At 42.2% G+C, this 20,977-nt stretch overlaps 1 protein-coding gene across 1 annotated transcript in view; it reads right to left on the bottom strand.

Annotated features, from left to right (window-relative positions):
* The window catches only part of T265_13176 (hypothetical protein), a gene marked incomplete at both ends in the record, with an annotated part of 46,000 nt that overhangs the window by 17,644 nt on the left and 7,379 nt on the right, over positions 1–20,977 (bottom strand). Inside the window, 2 exons of the mRNA XM_009167597.1 lie at positions 3,980–4,094; positions 11,737–11,813. Coding sequence (XP_009165861.1) covers positions 3,980–4,094; positions 11,737–11,813 — 192 coding nt within the window. The remainder of the gene's footprint in view (positions 1–3,979; positions 4,095–11,736; positions 11,814–20,977) is intronic.

Below are 20,977 nucleotides of genomic sequence, written 5' to 3'. Positions count from 1 at the left end.
ATGTGGAAAACCACCGTTTCGACAGTGTAGGACTACCATGTATGGTTGGAAGATCAAACCACTTATTGGCTGGCCCACATTTTGGGGATAACGTGGCACTCGGTGAGGTTTCTACAATCTCAGGATTTGGTAAGTATTTTTAGGGTTTTCCATATAAAGCTCTTTTATATTAGAAGATATCTTGCTGCCAGGTTCTCACACTTTGAATTGGAAGGACGACGATTCGAGTTGCGGTGTGCATGACCAAATCAGTTCAGAATTTTGATTAAACACATTCTTCTGGCGAAATTCCTGTTGATGGTGAATCAGATCCTCACATATGCACAGTAACATTTCTACCCTCCGGATTGCAGTCATTGCTTCTTGTGTTATACGTAGCTAGAAAAGCAACCTCTATTTCAACCTTGAATCTCTGCATGGGTCTTCTAAGTTGGCTAACGGCGACCGTTACAATCTGTATATTTTGGTCGTTCTAGTTAACTGAACGGGGTCAATTGTAAATGCAAATCTTCATGAATACGTCTAGAACATTCAAACATTCAAACAGATGTGGTGCTCCACTTTGAGGGACTTCAAAACACCTGAATGAAACAAGGTGCGATTTGCAGCCATTTCACTGGTTTGAGAGCTTATCGACTTTGTATCAGATTCGACTTGGTCACGTACTTCGTATGCCAGTCGACCGACTTCCTCGAAGGGCTCTTTTCGGACAACCACGTGAAGGGTGGAAGAGAGCCAGAGGCGGTCAAACAATGAATTGGCAGCGAAGTATAGAAGCCATTACCAGCAAACTCAGCTGCGATGGTCATTGCCGTCTTCCAGTATGGAGACCCCGAGACGGGCCGTATCAATGGTTAGAGACATTGTCAGACATGGGCCAATCGCGTCCTCAATTGGCGCTCATGCATCCAAGCTCTTGCCTTCAATGCATAGCTCCAACCCCCCACTTCACCGTCCACCTACAGCGCTGTATTTACGCACGAATTTATCAGCTCTCGCTTCCAATGCGGAGCTACATACCCCACCTCTCCGAATCACTGGTGAACGAAACTACGACAGCTACAACTATTGTACAACGAGCACGCGGTTATTTCAGCTGACAATGATGATGGTGATGATGATAATGATCGGATTCGACGTTTGGGTAGCCACGAGAACATCGTTGCATACCACATGGGGCCAGTTGGATGGACGCCGAACCATTCTAAACTGTTGTCCTTGTTGGATCTATCCATGCGGTTCTGGAGGCATTTTAAATCGCTCGAATTAGCTGATAAAATCATGAAACGAAATATGATATCATGTATTAATTTGGAAGCTTGTACACTGGTTCCTATATCTGTCAGTTACATTACCAGTCAATCGGATGTGGAGCTGTTTTTGAAAAGTAAGGGAGATGGGAAATATTCGCATATATTCCCGTAGCATTTGCATATTAGGTCGAGGCAGAAAGCGCTCAGTGGACACACCACGGAATTACTAACATACTCGTAACATAAGCCAAAACTTTGCGTAGTCAGAATGAAAAAATCAGGTGCATTATAAACACTCAGTTAAACGCACTTCACGTAAAGTTACTGAGACTGGATTTCATGCGAGGTGTCATTGACAGGCTAATCTCGGATGAGCGAGGCTTTTGGTCAAGTTCCAAATAAGCGGTTGATCGCATCGGTGATTCTTCATAATACGATGTTTCTGTAGTCTGTCAACTTACTTTGAAAAGTGTGCGTGCGTCTGTCTGTGTGTGTGTGTGTGCGCAAAACGGTCTTACATCATTAGGTATTCTTTTACTTTGCAAACATTGTGGGCTAGTTTTCTGACGGGTTTCCTCATCAGCGCCATTGTGAGGTAATACCTTGTTACATTGAGTCTTTAGATCGACTAAAAATATTCTCCTTTAAACTGTTGCTTCAGCAAAGCGCCCTTTCTAAGAAAAAATCTATGAATAAAAACATCTAGTATGATCACACCTAGATCGCAATTCGAACCACCACCAGTATGATCACAAACGCCGCCAGACGGATTCTAGCGAACAAAGGGGCCTAACAATATTTCATTACGGTTTGTTCATGCCATTCTTCGAGTGCAACCACTGAGATGGGCGCTATTCGACATCTCGGACGGTTGATGCACAAACTCAATCCCCGAGAGACTAATTGCCAAGCTCAAGAACGACCCATACGACATTTTCTGTCCCTCGAAAACGGAAGATTTTCTCGATGAATAGGGAATCGACCAAATTTGAGCAAAAAAGCTAAACGTGTTGGGGTATGATTGAAGGCAACCTTTTTTCGTTCTATACGGACACGGTATAAAATATAATTTTGGTTCTATGTGAACACATAAACAAGCAAATAGTTGCAATTAATTAAACAAGCATGCAAGTGAGATAAGCACTGACAACTGGTTTAGCACACCGTAAGAAATGTGGTACTCTGAGAAAATAATAAGAGGAAAACGGTGTAAGCGTAACACACTACTCATAAGGCTTTTAACAATTCTTTAACAACCCGCAACCGGTTTCGCCATTCTAGGGGCTCGTCAGGTAGGCGGAGTCTACGAGTTTCCGTCGAATCTATGTCCTACTTGAACCCACATTGGACATAACATAGCAACTTCTCTCATTGGCACACGAATTTGGTCTTGGCGGAAGACTGACTATCATCTGAAACTCTCATCTGAGGTGGTCCATTTCAACTGAATGTCCTGCGCCAGGCTTATTAACTTGTGGCTAGCACAGCGGCGAATAGTGATCGGCCTATTTTGGTCACCCAGTAGCTGAGGCGAAACACAGAATCTGACTACCGTAAGTGATTAGTCCTGCTGTGGATGGGTGACCGAAACGTTTTTGTAAGTACCAATACGTGATCTATTGCCATTTTTTTTACGATATCTAAGCAAACGAGAAGAAAACTGGAACTCGGGTAGAGGCTAATAGTGTGAATGAAGGGATCCCACCCTGACGAGTTTCAGTAAGTAAGTTGTTAAGTGCCAGATCTGTTTACTTAGCCCGGCATTTCTCTAGCGGTTTTTTGGTAAACGACCCGATCGCAAAAAATACGTCATACCGAGTCTACCCAAATAACTTGCCATCTCATCATAACATGATGACGAAGCGTCTTTTGTTTTCAGCCAGGCCGCGAATGAAGCACACTAGTGCCAACTAGCAAACTTTCCGATACATAAGAAATGGAATGAACCTAATCGACTTAACAAAAGCGGAGCTGGCCCCGGTGTTTCGGAACCACAAGAACTTGGGCCAAAACATTGTATGTGCCATCAGTCGTATGTCTCCAGTGCAACGCACCTTTCGTAGTCCCCTGGTCAGTTGCACTTATCACGTGTCAGCTGCTGTGCAAATCATTACACAGTCGGGCGGGCATGCTAACGGAGATCTAGTAAAGCAAAATTTTGTTACGAAAACTAGCTTGCTGTAGCCGGTCGTTCGGAAGTAGGAAACTTGAGCATTTATTAGTATCCATTGATACCGATTTCCGCTGGTTGACTCTCCTGCTCAACTTCTCCGATGGAAGTTTTATAGACTGAGTGAATTCTGTTCTTCCTTTGAGCTACTTGTGACTGTTCGTTTCATTTACAGGGCGAAAACTCATCCCTCGATCACCTCACACTACGTACTGAATCATAAAATCTCATTGGATGCAATCGTCTTAAAGTCTCGTTTTCGGAAACGGTAGCGGGATCATCTCACAAATCCTCTTTTGAATGATTGTTTGTAAACAATGATTACGGCTTCTCCTTCTTTTGTAACATTTAGGTTCAGAAAGGTTTTTCAAAAGTACAGGTTTAGTTGACAGTACTTTAAAGTCCATAGAATAACATGACTTCGCTTCTAAGCATTATCATTGTAGTGATTATGCAATTGGCTCATTCAGTCGAGACAGGTTATTGTACAAATGAGAAAGTTGCACATGGCTAAAGAAAGTCGCCAAAAACAATGTCGGCTGCCAACAAGACTCACCATCGGATGGTCGAGAGATCCTCAGAGATTCTTCCGAATATGCTCGTGAAAGAGTAGACCCATTGTATCGTGCACGATTGAGTTTCCATTCAGAAGTGTTTGGATATAATTTGCTCTGCATAGGAAATTATGGAGGTGAAGCTATTAATGCACATTGTTCCTCACCCTTGGAAGACGAACATGTAGTTAGCGCAGCTGACCTGCTTATACGGTGATTGGTTTTAGATACTACATCTCTGAACCATCTGCGACGTGCAGAAATAAGGGGTAGCAAAATGGTGAAGCGGTGAATTTATGGGTTCATTAATGACAGTAGTCGCCTGACTTAGGGATTGAAAGTCTTCAGCAAAATTAGTTCGATCAGATAGCCTGTCTGAGCTATTGAAATACTATGCGACTTAGACTGTTTACGCACGTATTTTTCTTAGAATTAGGAGGTCACTATCCACCGTTTTTCCAAGAAGAATCAATGCATCTTGTTACTGCCCGACAAGATGTGATCAGCCATCCAAAATACTGCAACCCGACTGCCTCTAGAAGCACATTCCTTATGACTTGCGAGGAAGAATTGGAACTTGATGCCACTATATTTCGCATTGATATTTTACTTCCAAAATCATAATGATTAGATAGACGGCCTAGATTAATGTGAACCGCCAGCCATTAGGTGTCTATACAACACCACATAACACCGGTATGTGGTGACTATCAGCCAGCGTATGCTGAAACTGCAGAACATTGTATATGACTGCCTTGAATCGAGCCCCTTCGTCCAGTCTGAAAAAACTAAAACGATTGAAATTCGGTCTGCCTGCTTAAACGCATCTTACACATGACTTGCGGACAAAAGCATTGAGGATTTCTCTACAATTTTAACCCAGTTAACTTCTGTCCCTATTCACACCGGTTTGCTCACATAAAAGGAGGCGACAAGTTGCCAATTCAGGTACGTCCCCTTTATTGAATAGAATTCAGTTTTTCCTACAAACGCGCAGAACATTGCTGTCATACTGATTGCCAACTGTTCATTTCCACTTATGGGATCAGCTGCATGCTGGCGTCAATAACACTGCCTTGGCTAACATTTTTCAGCTGTCCTGTGGTGATTTTCTTACGTGTATGCGTGCATTTAATTAGATAAGCAAGAAGGACGACGACACATGTACAACGAGGGGGAGACATGTGTGCCTTCAGGATGCCTGTAAGAAAATTTCACAGACTCGAACTGAGAACATTCCACCAAAAACTCCGTATGTATTAGGTTCCCCTCTCTTTAATTTTCACCCAGCTTAAATAATCTTTGTGGGGATGATAGACAGTTTTTCACTTATCGATTTTGATATCAAAGCAATGATAGAAAGATACATTTCTTGCACCTGAAAAGAGATACCACCACCACCACCTGTCGGAATGTAGTTTGTCTCATGCACCATAATATGACAGTGTTTTAAGCAATGAACACATGCTAGTTAGCTCACTGGTAACTGAGTCACGAGCAGCAGATCAAACGCGAGCATAGTTGTACTTCTAGTTATTGACGATGCGTGAGGATGTTGGACATATTGATGAAAATAATTTTTCGTAATTCACAGCCTGGCGACCAAGTAAGTGGTTAGATATTGGTTTCCATTTGCTAGGGCACTCAAGTTGTCCCTGGCGGATAGTTTGTGGAATAGCGGAGTACTTCGAGAACTCGGTAACACGGCTCTGGTTCTCAGCAATCTGATTTTGCTACACGTCACCCTACACGTCACTTCTGATGAATGATCTTCCCGTTGGGCGCTGAATACTGCCGGAGAAATTAGTTTAGTTCATGCATACTGGTTGCGCTACTCCAATTAGGGTAATCGTTCCTAATGCACGTCCAAAAGACGTTTTGTTTGCTGCTGTCATCGTTTTGGAACTGCCAGATTATTCAGACAGTCAACAAACAGCAAATTGCGTTCAGAAGAACAAAGTTTGTGTTTACGTCGTGAGATAAGAATAGGAATAAGTATATTCGTAAGCACTACTCATAAGGTTGCTGAAAACCCCCTCGACAGCCCACGATCGGTTTTGCCCTTCTTGGGGCTCATCAGGTAGACGCAGTCCCCGAGTTGGGCCCATCAGGTAGGCGCAGTCCCCGGGTTTGCGTCAACCTTATGTTCTACTTGAAACCAAATTGTAGGAAATTAACAAAATACACTCATTTGCAAACTAACTTAGTTCTTCGAGGGACTCACCTAGAATCCAACTGAATCTCTCGTTTGTGATGTTCCCGGGAAATCTCCTGGGTAAGGATGGCTTCCAACCAACTCTGTTTGTGGACCGAATTTGGCACATGCCAACTCATATTCAGAGGTCACACAAGTTTCTTCTGGACGCAAAGATGTGAGTCATATATTTGGATTCCAATCGTCCCTGTGGTCGACGTTAATCTAGATCGTACCAGCCGTGATCGTTTCAGGGGTAGCCGGCACATGAAATCGAAGGCTTCCTGTTGTCGATAGCATGACAATTTCGAAGTCAGGCACACAGCACTTCTGAAACAACCACTCGCTTTTTCAATTTTCCTGAATGAAATTGGGCTACGTGGACGTACTTCTGCTTTCGTACAGTGGCTGTGTTGTAAAAGGGTGTCACTACTATACGATTTTCGGTTCCTCTACTTGTACCAGATGCAGATAACTTAGACGCTCCCGTGTAATACAATTTCTCCCCTGATCTCAATTGTTTATTGAACAGTTTCGTTTATATAACTTTCAGCAGTACCTCATCTACTCAGCAGAAGTTTGTACCTCAGCTACTGAGGCTTCGCTTTCGGTAGCGTGCTGAAGAACGTTTGAGATACGGACAGTGTCCTTGTCGATTCGATGTACCTTGTGATTGTGACTGTCTCTATATTCAGCCCTGATAACATCAAATGGGCAATGAGTCCGACCTGACTCACTAACATCCCGGCTGTTTACCCACCCTGAAAGTATACAGCTAACTCTTTTCCCATCGCATCACAGGCCCGCTAGGTTGACGATGCTAGTAACGTGGGTCTGTCACTGTCTACTCGCACACGCTGTCCCAATACACTTTGTTTCTTGCGTGCGCTACGAGGAAAGTAAACACAGTAGATAGCGCGAGAGCGAGGGAGGCGTGTGCAGCACATGAGCAAACAGACCATGACTTTGCATCAGAACAGCTGTTCAGTTTAGGACAAGAGGGACAGCAAGATAAAACCCCACATGGTCGGGTGGTTAAGCTGATCAATCAAGTTCCTTTTGCAAACGATACGTGCATTCCGTTTGTTCTTTGGTGTAAAAATTCCACCATACTGAAAGTCAGACGCTTGGTTTATTTGAGTGGCTGTCCATATCCAATCTCATCTAATTTATTCAAAATGGCACGACCAGGTGGATAGTGAATTCGGTGTTATTGTTTGATGTTTCTGTACAATGATTTGACTGAAGTTATTCACAGTGTCTTGGCACGACTACTTTGAACAATCAACCAATTCTACGATGTCCAGATAATTTAGTGGGGATTGGGCAACAGGCATTCTGAACTTTTGTATATTTTTGCGACTCTGGAAGTCATAAGTCGGTAAAAGGCTGTGAACTAGGTGTAATCATATAAACAAGGAAAGTTAGGTTAGATTGTTCAGATGCTTTTAATTTTAGATGCCCAATACTTTTCCTGGAGTTTATTATTCTCAGCACAATGCGTTCCGCGGGACTTCAAATCGGTCCTGAGTGAAATAGGTTGATCAATAGCACGAAAATAAAAGTAGCATAAACACAGGACGAGAACACGGATACCCATGTTTTTCACAATCTCCGCAGCAAACGCAAGTCTAACTATCTTATCCATCAGTTTTTCTTTTGCAGATCCGCTTTTTATGAGTACAGTGAAGATTACTTTGGTATCATTTCCCGAGTCCAAACAATCTTATCGGAGTATTAGTCTGCATTAAGGTTAACTTTAGCATAAACCGTTGCTCCATGGACTTTCAGCAGTACCTCATCTACTCAGCAGAAGTTTGTACCTCAGCTACTGAGGCTTCGCTTTCGGTAGCGTGCTGAAGAACGTTTGAGATACGGACAGTGTCCTTGTCGATTCGATGTACCTTGTGATTGTGACTGTCTCTATATTCAGCCCTGATAACATCAAATGGGCAATGAGTCCGACCTGACTCACTAACATCCCGGCTGTTTACCCACCCTGAAAGTATACAGCTAACTCTTTTCCCATCGCATCACAGGCCCGCTAGGTTGACGATGCTAGTAACGTGGGTCTGTCACTGTCTACTCGCACACGCTGTCCCAATACACTTTGTTTCTTGCGTGCGCTACGAGGAAAGTAAACACAGTAGATAGCGCGAGAGCGAGGGAGGCGTGTGCAGCACATGAGCAAACAGACCATGACTTTGCATCAGAACAGCTGTTCAGTTTAGGACAAGAGGGACAGCAAGATAAAACCCCACATGGTCGGGTGGTTAAGCTGATCAATCAAGTTCCTTTTGCAAACGATACGTGCATTCCGTTTGTTCTTTGGTGTAAAAATTCCACCATACTGAAAGTCAGACGCTTGGTTTATTTGAGTGGCTGTCCATATCCAATCTCATCTAATTTATTCAAAATGGCACGACCAGGTGGATAGTGAATTCGGTGTTATTGTTTGATGTTTCTGTACAATGATTTGACTGAAGTTATTCACAGTGTCTTGGCACGACTACTTTGAACAATCAACCAATTCTACGATGTCCAGATAATTTAGTGGGGATTGGGCAACAGGCATTCTGAACTTTTGTATATTTTTGCGACTCTGGAAGTCATAAGTCGGTAAAAGGCTGTGAACTAGGTGTAATCATATAAACAAGGAAAGTTAGGTTAGATTGTTCAGATGCTTTTAATTTTAGATGCCCAATACTTTTCCTGGAGTTTATTATTCTCAGCACAATGCGTTCCGCGGGACTTCAAATCGGTCCTGAGTGAAATAGGTTGATCAATAGCACGAAAATAAAAGTAGCATAAACACAGGACGAGAACACGGATACCCATGTTTTTCACAATCTCCGCAGCAAACGCAAGTCTAACTATCTTATCCATCAGTTTTTCTTTTGCAGATCCGCTTTTTATGAGTACAGTGAAGATTACTTTGGTATCATTTCCCGAGTCCAAACAATCTTATCGGAGTATTAGTCTGCATTAAGGTTAACTTTAGCATAAACCGTTGCTCCATGGATCTCCTCAGCATCAAATGAGTCTGTTGTACTGATTATTTTGGCGGGTTATATATATATATATATAAACGTATATATGTAAATATATGTATATGAGTATATACATTCATGTGTATTTAAGACAAATAAGGTAGGTTGGACAAGTATTGTTCAACACAAGCTTGAATCCAGAAATCCAAACACCTATCTACCCTTGAATTCAAGTGTTAAGCTTTTTTGAAAACTGGCTTTCCATGTAACCAGGGTTTGAGAGGAGCGACTACCCGAATTCCATATGAAACGTTAATTAATGAGCGTATGGCATTGTGCGCAACAACCAACCAGCAGACGCGTAGGTTTCGTAGAACTGTTTATCAAGGTATTTGCACTGGAATTCCCTTTTATTTCGAGCCGATCCACACACACACATAATGATACCCTGCATCAGTCCTCTGTTTCTGTGATCGGCAATGACTTGGAGTTTGTCACCGGATCGGTTCCGTAGCATAGACAGTATCATCGATCTTTAGTAGACCTTGCTGTTGTTGTACTTTGCAACACCTGAAGGGTTTACGACACTGACCGACAATGCCTTGTGTCGGCACGTTTCCTGGGATTTCATTATCCAGGACTCGTGTGTGTGAGTGAGCGTCATAAGTGTTTCCCACATTGTGCATTGAGCGATGTTTACTAAAGGAGTGGGGACAACAGGTGAGTGCGCAACCAACGTGTTGCAAAACTTTACTCGCTCCATCGACAATAGAATCACATCATGTTTCGGAATCATTTTTCTACTGGGTTACATATCGGTGAGTAAGGACTCGATAAATATCAACAAGTAATTGAGAATACTCTTCAGCTTCCAACCTGATTTCATGGAAGTAAGCTAGTAAACTTGGACTATGTTCAAGGGTTTGCTTGCAAATAATTAAGGGGAAAGTTTCCTTTCAAAGCGACAGCTAGGAATATACCGCAGCACTGCTGTTGGTCACGAAAGTTGATGTCAGTTTTACGAAATCAGCCCGCAGAATTAGGAACGTTCTATTTAATGCACACAGCTATACAGTAGACTTTCAATTTTGGAGACTATATCGAAAGTCAGAAAAACTGAGGTAGCGGTTGGAGGAGTCCTTTTATTGCTAGTGGGGTAGAGCTAAACTAAGCAAGTCGGTTGTACCTCTGTAGCAGTTGAAGCTAGATAATCGTATGCAGTGAGATCTGAACAAGCTTAGAGTTATTTAACGATTTCTCGTCAAAATAACTGTTTACTATCTGGCTGGCTGTGGCGGAGTAAAGCTCGATAAAAAGGTAGTCCTAGTTACATTAGAAAACACTTGTGATTTTTTGTTCGTGGCGTGTCTGTTCACTCTCCGGCTGCTGGAGTCATAGAAGGGTATCACAGGAGTATTCTGCATTTTATCTGCCAGATTATCAGTTGACACAAAAGTGTGCATATCATTTATGCTGAAGACATAGCTCTCTGGATAGACAAATACTGATGGACGCGGTGTAGGGCCTAAGAGCATCGCTTTTGGTGACGGATAACGGCTAGCAAGAGGAAGTTTGGTATAACAGGATATGCAGTAAGAATAGTTTTGCTTTAAACATATTATCATAGAACAGGGAGTTCGTTTTTCCTCGGAATTTACGAAATGAAGCACTCTGTGACAACCTAGTTTATCGGTGGGGTGCTGAAACGACCAGATGTGACAGTTCCCTCAGAAAATAAACAGATTATGAGCAGCTTATAAGGGTTATGATTAGTGACAGTCATTCTATATATTCTATTTTAGCTGCAACAACAGCGTAAAATTGGGTTAAACGGATGGCAAAAAGCTAAAAAATAACTATAATATTAGTCTCTGCCACGCCTGTTTACATACTGACTCTAATTGGATCTGACGACATGCACGAAAATGTATCAGCTATGTGGTTTTACACAGGAGTGACCTAGAAACTATAAAATCACCTGCTTACTAATGCAAACACCCAACTTGCTGACCCGCTCAAACAATACTAAGCAGTTCATCAGCTGACCAGACTGTATTGTATACGAGCTGCTTGGGAATTTCTAAGAACTTGGGTTTGATATTCTAATATTGTACCGAATTATTACTATTTTTAGTAGTAGTATATTAGTCGTCACTCTTCTCAGATCGCAGTAACTGACATTGCGAATGCCTAAATTGGCAGCTGAGCTTATGAAGTAATAGAGTGTAACTGAAGTGATCACCGATGCCCTGGCCTTTGTTTTTTGAAACACATCAAGATGGATACACGGTTAGTCTAAGCAAGTAAACAACAAATTAGACTGTGTAGCGTTTTGGGTGTGATCCTGTAGTGGGAGTGTGTGATTATCTAGTCGTGCCTAACATATCTAACAGAAAACTGCCTAGAACAACCATGGAGTTAAACTCAAAGCAATAAGCGGTGAGCAATCAGTGCTCCATTTGTGTTCCATATTTCACCACTGACTTCGACCGGTAGAAGACACAAAACAATTGTATACGTAGGTAAGAAAAATTTGTTTTCGTTGTCGTCACACATACTCTTTGAAGTGACTTACCGGAGTGACTAGCAAATGTCCAATTTGGCTGCGTTCAATAGTCTCCGCCATTTCCAGTTCGGATGTTGGTATACAATCTGGAGTTTGGAAACGTATACCGTAAAGCAAACCAAGTGATCCATTGCAAAGCTAGAATTTCAAGGTGAGCAAAAACCTTGAAACCCATTATCTCAGACTCCTAATCAGAATCAGTCGATAATCACCCGCGCTCGGTCTACTTTAAAGCTGATTCTAAGGGTTAACATATTGAGTAAAACTGGTCGACCAGAACATTCTCGGCTTCGCTGTCAATATCGCATTCCCGAAAATATTTCACTCGCGACAGATTTGTTTTAGAAACTGGGACAGTAGTCAGGATGAAAAAATATTTAAACAGTACAGAATCAAGCGACTAATGAGTCTCACGGATTCCGCATCGGCGGTGAACGTCTGCTGTTCGGGTAACACAATCAACAAGTTTTAGATTACAATGATCCCCAAAAACTTCAACCTAAGACGAAAGTATCTTCTGGAAGCATTACCTCATTGTATTACGCTGAAACTGATTCAAAATTTAGAAATTTAAACATCTATATCAAAAAATAAAGGCAATCATAGCTGTTTGCGTAAGGAGTACATCCTTGGCCGTCTCAAATCGCTTTCTGGGTGGTCCATGATATTGAAATTTTTTTCCTGTTTGGCGTATGATTACCTCAAAACTGTTCCTGTTTAAGCCATGTAGAATGATTCAACCAGAGTGGTTATTCCCAGACCAGTACTAGATTTTAGGCAGGCTTTAGCGGACTGACGTAAATGCTGAGGCGTATGACAACAAACAGACATGCTTACCAGACTTTCGACCCATTTTCAACTTTCCATGCAGATTAACTATGATGCCCAATACTCCCCACTGAAACTGTGCAAAGTGCCACTATGGTTAGCTCACCGGAAAATTATGAATTGCGAGACTCTAATGTTATTTCCACATAATTTGTTGGTAAAGAGTGACGTTGCAAAGCGCTCTAAAAACTATCCATAGAAACTCACCAGAACTTCCGGAAACCAGGTTGAGTGAATATGTAAAAATCAGGTTTGCCGTTAAAACCAATCCCAAACATGAATACTACAGCTTACTAAATCTTGCCGGATAGTTAGTGGATATTCTTCCCCTTACCTCTAAATTTTCTAATAAGCCATCTTTCGAGAGATTCAGTTGAATCGATCTGGAATCATGTTGATTTGTTGATAATCCCTTAATGTTGATTCTCTGTTCAGAAGTATCTTATTTGGGGTCACAATTGATAAGATATTTGTGATTAGGTTGCAGTGCACCTTCTTTCTCTAAATGTCCATGATTGAATACTAGAGAAAACAGCTTCATTGTGTACTAAAATCCCACATTTTGAAGCTAACAGCATCGCCTGTAGACAACTTGGAGAGTCCACTTGAACAGCCCACGAGATGTAGCATCAACCCGCATTTTAACATCAGACCCAGAAAGTTGTATGTGCTATATTATTTTTCCTGTTGCTCTTTGCACACTGCCCGTAAATGATGTTTCTGGAAAATAGACATTCCGAAATATCTGTACCTTGCAACGGGATTCTGATGGAAACTTGTTTTTCCCAGCATTGCCAGTCATATAGTGGCTGGATGGGATATCAGAGTTCTCTGGAATAACCAACATTTGCAGCCTGTTAGATTTCCCCGACAACTCATAAATGACATACATAAACGATACCAAAAAAGGATGGTGTTTCACGGGTCAGACTAGTTATTGGTGGAATTCACACTACTTAAGCCGATTCGTCTGATCAGTGGTTACTTGGAAAATGTTATTTCCGTATACTCAGAAAAAGACTCCTTTGAGCACGACGACTCATGGGATAAGAAATATCTTGCGCCTAACATTTAAAACGAGCATGTTTTCAATGGCGTCAGGCCGATTCTGGAACTTCATGCTGAACATTTTCATCTGCTCAGCCGGATTCATCTACTACCAAATGTACTGTTTTTCAGATCATGTTCCGGAGTATGCGCGTTCAAACCACCTCCCGTCACACACGTTTTCAGTTCGTTTACAGTTGCAGTGACATGGACCCGGTGCATTCTTCGAAAATCTATCGAAACAAAATCTTGGACCAGACGGAACGGGTCTCGCAGAAAGTGACATAAAAGTGCGATATCGGCTTCACGGCAGATCACCAAGACACACCAGCTATGCTTTTCCGACAGTGTTACACAATGTAGCACAAAACCCTTTGTATTCTGTGAAATTGTAATGATGGGATCGGTGCAGATGAAACCTTGTTCTTGAGAGATATTGTTGCATGCTATCGCGTCACCCTGAAATCGACCTTACTCAGTACATCTCCATCGCGTTTTGTTGTTTTCCATGTCTATGAGTTTGATCCTAGCCTGAATGGATGGAATTGTTTGCATTTCCGACTGAAATTTCAGCTTCTCGAAATCTATATCTTCGAGCCGTTGCTGTATGTTGGATCGGGGAACCCAGAATTTCAAACTTGGGTAAGAAATCGGTAAGCAGTCGACACCCAGCTTGCTTTAGTAGTTTTCTGAAGATTCTCAGTATATTGTATCACGTTATCTGAGTCCCACACATGAAAGACAGAATTGACTCAGTGAGCATATGCCTGACTGTTGATATGGAGGGTTGAAAAAAGTGAAAGGTTGAGTGATCTCAAAGGCCTTTGCGAACATAAACGATTACGAACCAGCTTTGGCGAGATAAAGTGCATCACTATAAAAAACAACACTTAACATACATGAAATTCTCATGCTATTTCGGATTTTAGACTGATGCAAATATACCATGCAATATTACCAAAGCCAAACTACTGGTCGGTCAATTCTGGACATACGTTTTAACTTTCAGTAGTGGCGTCCATCGTGGCGGGAAATATTTGGGTAACAAAGTGAACAGTTGAAGGCTCAGTTGCTAGATTTTGATCTCATTGCACTTGCGGTGATGCTGCTGCTGATGTTTGTGCCTATATGCACAGTTCCAAACAAGTGATTTGAAGGACTTACATTCCAAAATTCATGAACTGAAGGAGCTATACTAGTATCTGGCAACAACTGGATTAATCATGGTAGGATATTGGTGTTTTTCGTTTTCGGATGTGATGCTCCTTCTACCTCTAAACACTAGGAAGAAAAGTGATTCTTTTTAGAAATGGTCCGTGTTGAGGATACGTATTGTGAAAGCGAAAGTGTGGGTTTGTAAAATTTGTCTTTGCGCTCTCGTACCGGGACGGAAACAATATGAGTGCCCTCAAACAGGCACGGTAAATAACGATTAAATCGACATGAAGAGAGTCCATACCGAATACACTGGATTCCACCATGGTTTGACGGTTTTTGTGCCTCCCTGAACCGTTAATCTCTTCTGTACTTGTCCGTGCCACGCTTGAGGATGATCACTTATCAAGGTGGTCAGTACGTACACAACATCGCAGTGGTCTGTGGTGGTTTGAACATATTGGTTGCTCAAAAGTTAGATTATATCAGTAATGTTACGCCAGCTGACGCTGCCCTCGTTTCAGGCTTTGGGTGGGGGTCCACATCAAATTCAATGTCCGCTTGGGTGCCTTAGTAGAAAGTACAAGTACCCAAGTACAACAGTGAACCACAACAATGCAAATAATTTCTCACCACGTCGGCCATTTCAATATTTCTTACATGCCGCATACACTAGGCCGGGTATGCATTCCAGGCTATCGTTATTTATCATCAAACTCCTCTCTGACTGTTGTTCTGTCCGCTTAACTGGACAATTTGGCTGCAAACGTTTTGTAACTAACCGATTAGGGCGTGGGGATTCAGCGGTGAGCCGTAGTATACCGGTGTGTAGTGATTAAGGGTACTGCGCTTGTGTTTATATATGTATTGCCGAAGCGGTGATGGCTCCTGATTGTAATTCCTCGTTTCGATGGTCAGTCCTGTGTGTTCGACGCTTGACTAACTACCTGATTGATCGACGTTCGGATGAGGGCTTAGCGCAGACCCTTCTCCAATTACGTCTTTGACCTGTCGATACCACTGCCACTATTCCTGTCACCTGATTCGGTTGACAGAGTGGAGGCGAGTTTGACGAATCATCCTACCGTATAACAAAAACATTTTCGGCCTCACAACACGTCTACCACAGCCAGAGGGAATGCTGATAGCCCACAAACCACTGAAAAATGTGCTTTTAGGACGGACGTAATGGATAGGTCAGAATAACAGAAGCAGCGTTGATTACCGAAGCAACTGCGTAGAAAAACAGGACATGGGTGAAAGAATAAACCACATTAGTCTGAAGGCATGATTCGCTCTCCCTGTTTTCACTACATGAGGATCAGGAAGTACGCCAGTTCAACCCAATCTTCATCCCAATCCGAACGGCAACCGGCACGGACCTAACCACAAATTACCTTGTATAGTTTCTGCTTGCACACAAATAAAATGTATTTCTGGCTCATCAAATGTCTTTTTTTCGGCAGCCAAAGGCTATCGTATCTGCAAGAAAGAGCTTGGATGGTATCAAAGTCTCAGCGCCCAGACTTTAGGCTCTTCTGTAGCTCTGGATTAAGGTGCACTAGACTGCACTGTGCCATATGACTTCTCCTTACTAGTGAAAGATTTCGGAAACAGACTGATCAAATACCTAGCAACTATAATTTTTTACTGTCAAGCTTTCTAGGAAATACATTCTGATTCGAATCAATCCTCAGTTTCCATGAATTTATCTTCGAAGACCTTAGAATTCAGACGCACATCCAAGTATAAAATTTAAACAAGCTCATCAACAAACTCGCTACGAAGCCCCAAAATCCGCATACTCTGAAGACGTTGACTGTAACTCAGAGAAGGTGGTAGACGCCGCACACGCGACAAGAAATTAACGAATTTAATGCTTCTGAGCATCCATAAAATGGACCTTTGATATCAAAACAATCAAGATATATTCTAGGCCGGTCTTTTACCTTTCGAAGCACAGTCACGTATAGACATATATTTCACCTCACACAAACGGCATGAAAAACCGACTCTTAGTGAGTCTATCAAAAATGCATCAGCAAACAGCGTACCAATTTATTCTATCTGTATGAATGTTTCATTCGACGCAAGTGAATGTGTACCTAGTCTGTCAGTTTAGATATCCAGTTTTTGAAGTTCTATTACAACTGTATGCTTTAAATTGTCAGGGCGGGACAGACCTCAGTGAGCGTTATTGGAGAAAAATACGAATGTTAATGTTTGACTCACTTACTGTGAAAACGTATTTTGGAATGGAACTAGTTCCAAACTACTTTGTTGATCAAGTATTGCACCCAAAGTGACCGTCAAGGCTACAATAATATGAACCGTATTCCAGTTGTAAAAGGACTACGTAGCTTCTGGGTCGCCCAACACCAGCCAATGAGACTCGAATTTGAGAGCACCGGTAGAAAGGCACATGGCGCTGAAGGTACATTTTTGCCATTTAATCTCACACCAGACCCAGTATGACGGTCACTTTGTGCCTGATGTGCGAGTCTTGACTGTGCTAGCGCAACTGCGCCTTGAAGAGCATTCACCATTTTTTATCCTTTCTTTGGTTGTTGGTCCTTAGACGTGTGTTCCCATACCAAAATCTTTACATACTTTGGGATTCACCTCATCAGACTGGCACTGTCCTTGGCATGATTTCTAATGAGACATTTCTCTTTTTTCTCCCGTATTCTGATGTTGCTCTTTCGCATTCATCGCTTGCACTCACTTTTTATGTTTGTGACCATGCTCTCCAAAAATAAATGATAATGGGTACACAGATCCTATCTTAATATTATTCCTAAGTGCTAGCGAGTGTGACTCGTAACATCATGCAGCACTCACAGTTCTTGTTGGCTTCAAATGCTTCTTTAACTCTGCAGATATTCTGGCCGTCTTTCGTGTAATTGTTTAATGGAATTACCCGGGAAGTTCTTCAACAATCACAATACCCTTCAATCCCAGACTTCCAATCCTTCAAGGAATAACCATGAAGTGTACATATATTCTTCAAATAATAGCCGGGTTCGTCAGGTTATTATCTGCAGTAACCCTTCTTGTTTACTGTTGTTATCGTTGCCATCATGAATCCCGTACTCCAGAAAAACTCGAACTCATTTATCTGGTGAAGTGTTGGTGATTTTCCCGAAGGCACCACTCACGAGGCTTCGGAAAACACTTCCCCAGCGTACCACTGGTTTCATCCTTTTTGTGGATCATCAGATAGGCGCATTCCGAGAGCTTCGGCCAAACTTGTATTCCACTTGCACCCATATTGTACGAAATTCGCAGCATACAACCATTTACGTAGTAACTTGGTTTTGACGGGAAACCCAACGGAATCTAACTGAATCTTCTTCAGCTGAATGTGTTATACAAGGCAGCCTCTTGTTTCATTTTGAACGACATTCGAAATATCACAGTTTGTCTTCCGGGAAGAACGCTACTATTAAGGCTGCTTCAATAACTGGCGATTGGTTCATCCTTCTTGAGGCTCATTATGTAGGTGAAGTCACTCCAAGAAAGTATACCGCGGTTTCTCAACCACCGTACCAGCTGAAGCGAAAGGCTGTTTTTGTGCAGCACGCTCAGTTGCTGAGAGTCACAAACGAAGGACTTATCTGGAATTCAGTTGAGTTCTCGCCAAAAATTAAGATAATGCGCTAGTTAATGTATCCCTTGGAGTACTAGTTGTCTTTAAACGAGTGTTTTGTGATACCGCGAATTGACTGGCGCTACACTTAAACTAATTGGGCTATGGTGGCTGGGAAATTAGCGTCGCGCGCTTTACCAGCCTGTATCACACGAAGCTTTAACTCCAGATTTTGCTTGCAAAAGGCCGTGACATGGCACTATAACTGTCAAGCGTTTGCGCATGTTTGAACACCCCACAGGACGTGGCATGTGGCCTTTCTTATCTGAAGATATTTCTCTCAATTCCCAGCTCGAGAGGCTGGGTAAGGTCTGTCTGCTAGCCGCGTTGTATTGACGTTGGTGATTCCATATTTTCTTCCACATTATGACCAAGTGTGTTTATGCTGAGTGGAATGAGAATAAACCAAATTTTTTGTTTGTTTTTAGTACAATGCCAGAACCTTTGTCCTGAACACCGTTAGTTACCATTCGGGACCATAACGATGCTTGTTTTGTGGACCAAAATTCCCAAAGGGTTATGTTTGTAGAAGTGAGTGCGTGTGTGAAGTTGATTGTGAAATTATTTGATTGATTTTTCTCCGGTTTGGCAAATGCTTCGCACGACGGACATATGTACGGAAGAGTCTGTTCAACTTAACAATGGTATGTGCAAAAGTTAAAGGATTTAAGGCTGTTTGGCATACGAAGATTAGCTTAGCGGTAAGTTTTGATCTCTCCCAAGTGGTGCTTGTAGATTATTGGCCTTTTTGATGCAGTAGTTCAGTGCAGTTTAATGGAACCGATAGTACAGTCTTTTTCGGGAAACCTCGTAAGACCAATTAAAAATGGTGATCTCAGTGGACAAAAGACAGTGACAAAAGGCAGACAGGGGACACATGTGTTAATGGATGGAATTCCTTCTTTATAACAAAGGCGATGCTCATCAACCAGAACCCCTCGATTAGTTCCCCGGCAGTAGAGCTGGTGTATTTATCTCAAATGTTATGGGGAATCCGTTAAGAAGCACCACATCAGTCCGGATTGGGTCGAGCATTTTCAAACAATTTTCCCATATGTGAAAAAAGGATATTGCTGAAGTTTCTCAGCCAAAACAATGATGTTAGATTGTCTGAATTCGTCCTACTTTAAACCTGTAGGTCACGTGTAATTCGTGCCAGTCCGTGCGTTAACCTATGAGCACCTGTCTAGGTTTTAGCTCCGGTGCAAAAGAAAAGCAATGCGTTTCGAATCTGCTTACCTCTAGGCGAATAACCAAGAGAGTCATTATTAGCTTTCCGGGCTATTCAACAGGTCAAACATGACTTTCTTGCTTAGTTTATGTCTGGTTGAAAACGTGTTTGTGAAGCTCCTCAGAAACTTTATGGCCCTAGTACATGTCGAAAAAAGTGAACATGCTACTTTCAAGGGATTCGGACGAGGATGACGCATACAAATGGCAAATTGCTATTTGAACACCGCACGTACCGCACATCTCTCTCCGCTTGAAATAAGCAAACAGGCAAGGACAACCCGGAATATTTCACTTTGCTGGCTCATTAGGAAAGTCGGCCGCAAACTGTACTTTGGGCTTCTTATTGATGGAAACACACCAAACAGAATACCAGTGTTCATGTATATGCCATTCACGTCTACTGGTTTGATACAATGATAAGAAAGTATGTAGAGTGCGACAGATGTGATTCACAAATTTGGCAGATCAATTTTACTGTTGTCCTTCGTGTTTCCAGAAAAGTATATCAGTGCGATTTTTGTATGTACATCATTTTCCGGACAACGTGCATATTTGATGTTGCCTGCTCAGTCTTTGCAGAGCTCCGTTATCAGTTTTATCAATTCCGGCGCAGCTGCTTCCCTGTTTTTTTTCGTACCCTGTCCAGTGCGCTTCGTTGAAGGAACCTAGACTGGAAGCAAACACCTGTTCCAGTTTAGAGAATGTGTGTGTTGTTTCAGCTACATACATATGTGCAGTCCATATCTTGGTTGTAAACAGTTGATAATGCCTGGTAAGGCTTCCCGCAGAGAAAGAAAAACGTGAAACTATTCAAAAATGTTCACTTATCAATGTGCTCAAAATTAGGTGAATAAATGTTCCACTGGGCACTGGCAGCAGATCGGACTGAGAATAGAGGTTGTTTAGTCGGCGAACTTCCATGAACTTCACGTTTATAAATGTGGATTTAGAAAATAAAATGTCAAACTTGAGGTAAAACAGCTCGGGACTAATCAGTATACTCACCGAGCATATAATTTGCAAAGTTTCGACACAATTCCCGCTATAACGCTAGCTTGAAATATGTCGAAAATGGTTCGTTAAATTTATATCGTTTGCCATGCTGTGAAGTAAGTTTGATGATCTGCTGTTCGGTCCAGGTGGAGGCTTCGTGTGAAGAACTATCGCCGAGTTGCTGCTGAGCCACGGCATATCTTTTTGCGGGAGTTGGATATTTCGGCGAATTGCTGAAATCTGGGTGTAAGCGGAAAACTAGTGAGGGTAGTTTTTGACTTGTAAACGAAGTTTTGGGATCTTAACCAAAAGTTCTGGTCTCACCAAACCGTACACCCGACGCCT

The sequence above is a fragment of the Opisthorchis viverrini genome (assembly GCF_000715545.1).
Source record: "Opisthorchis viverrini unplaced genomic scaffold opera_v5_43, whole genome shotgun sequence".
Lineage (NCBI taxonomy): Eukaryota > Metazoa > Platyhelminthes > Trematoda > Opisthorchiida > Opisthorchiidae > Opisthorchis > Opisthorchis viverrini.
The sequence above is the reverse complement of the archived record's forward strand: the minus strand, read 5'-3'. Positions and strand labels throughout refer to the sequence as shown.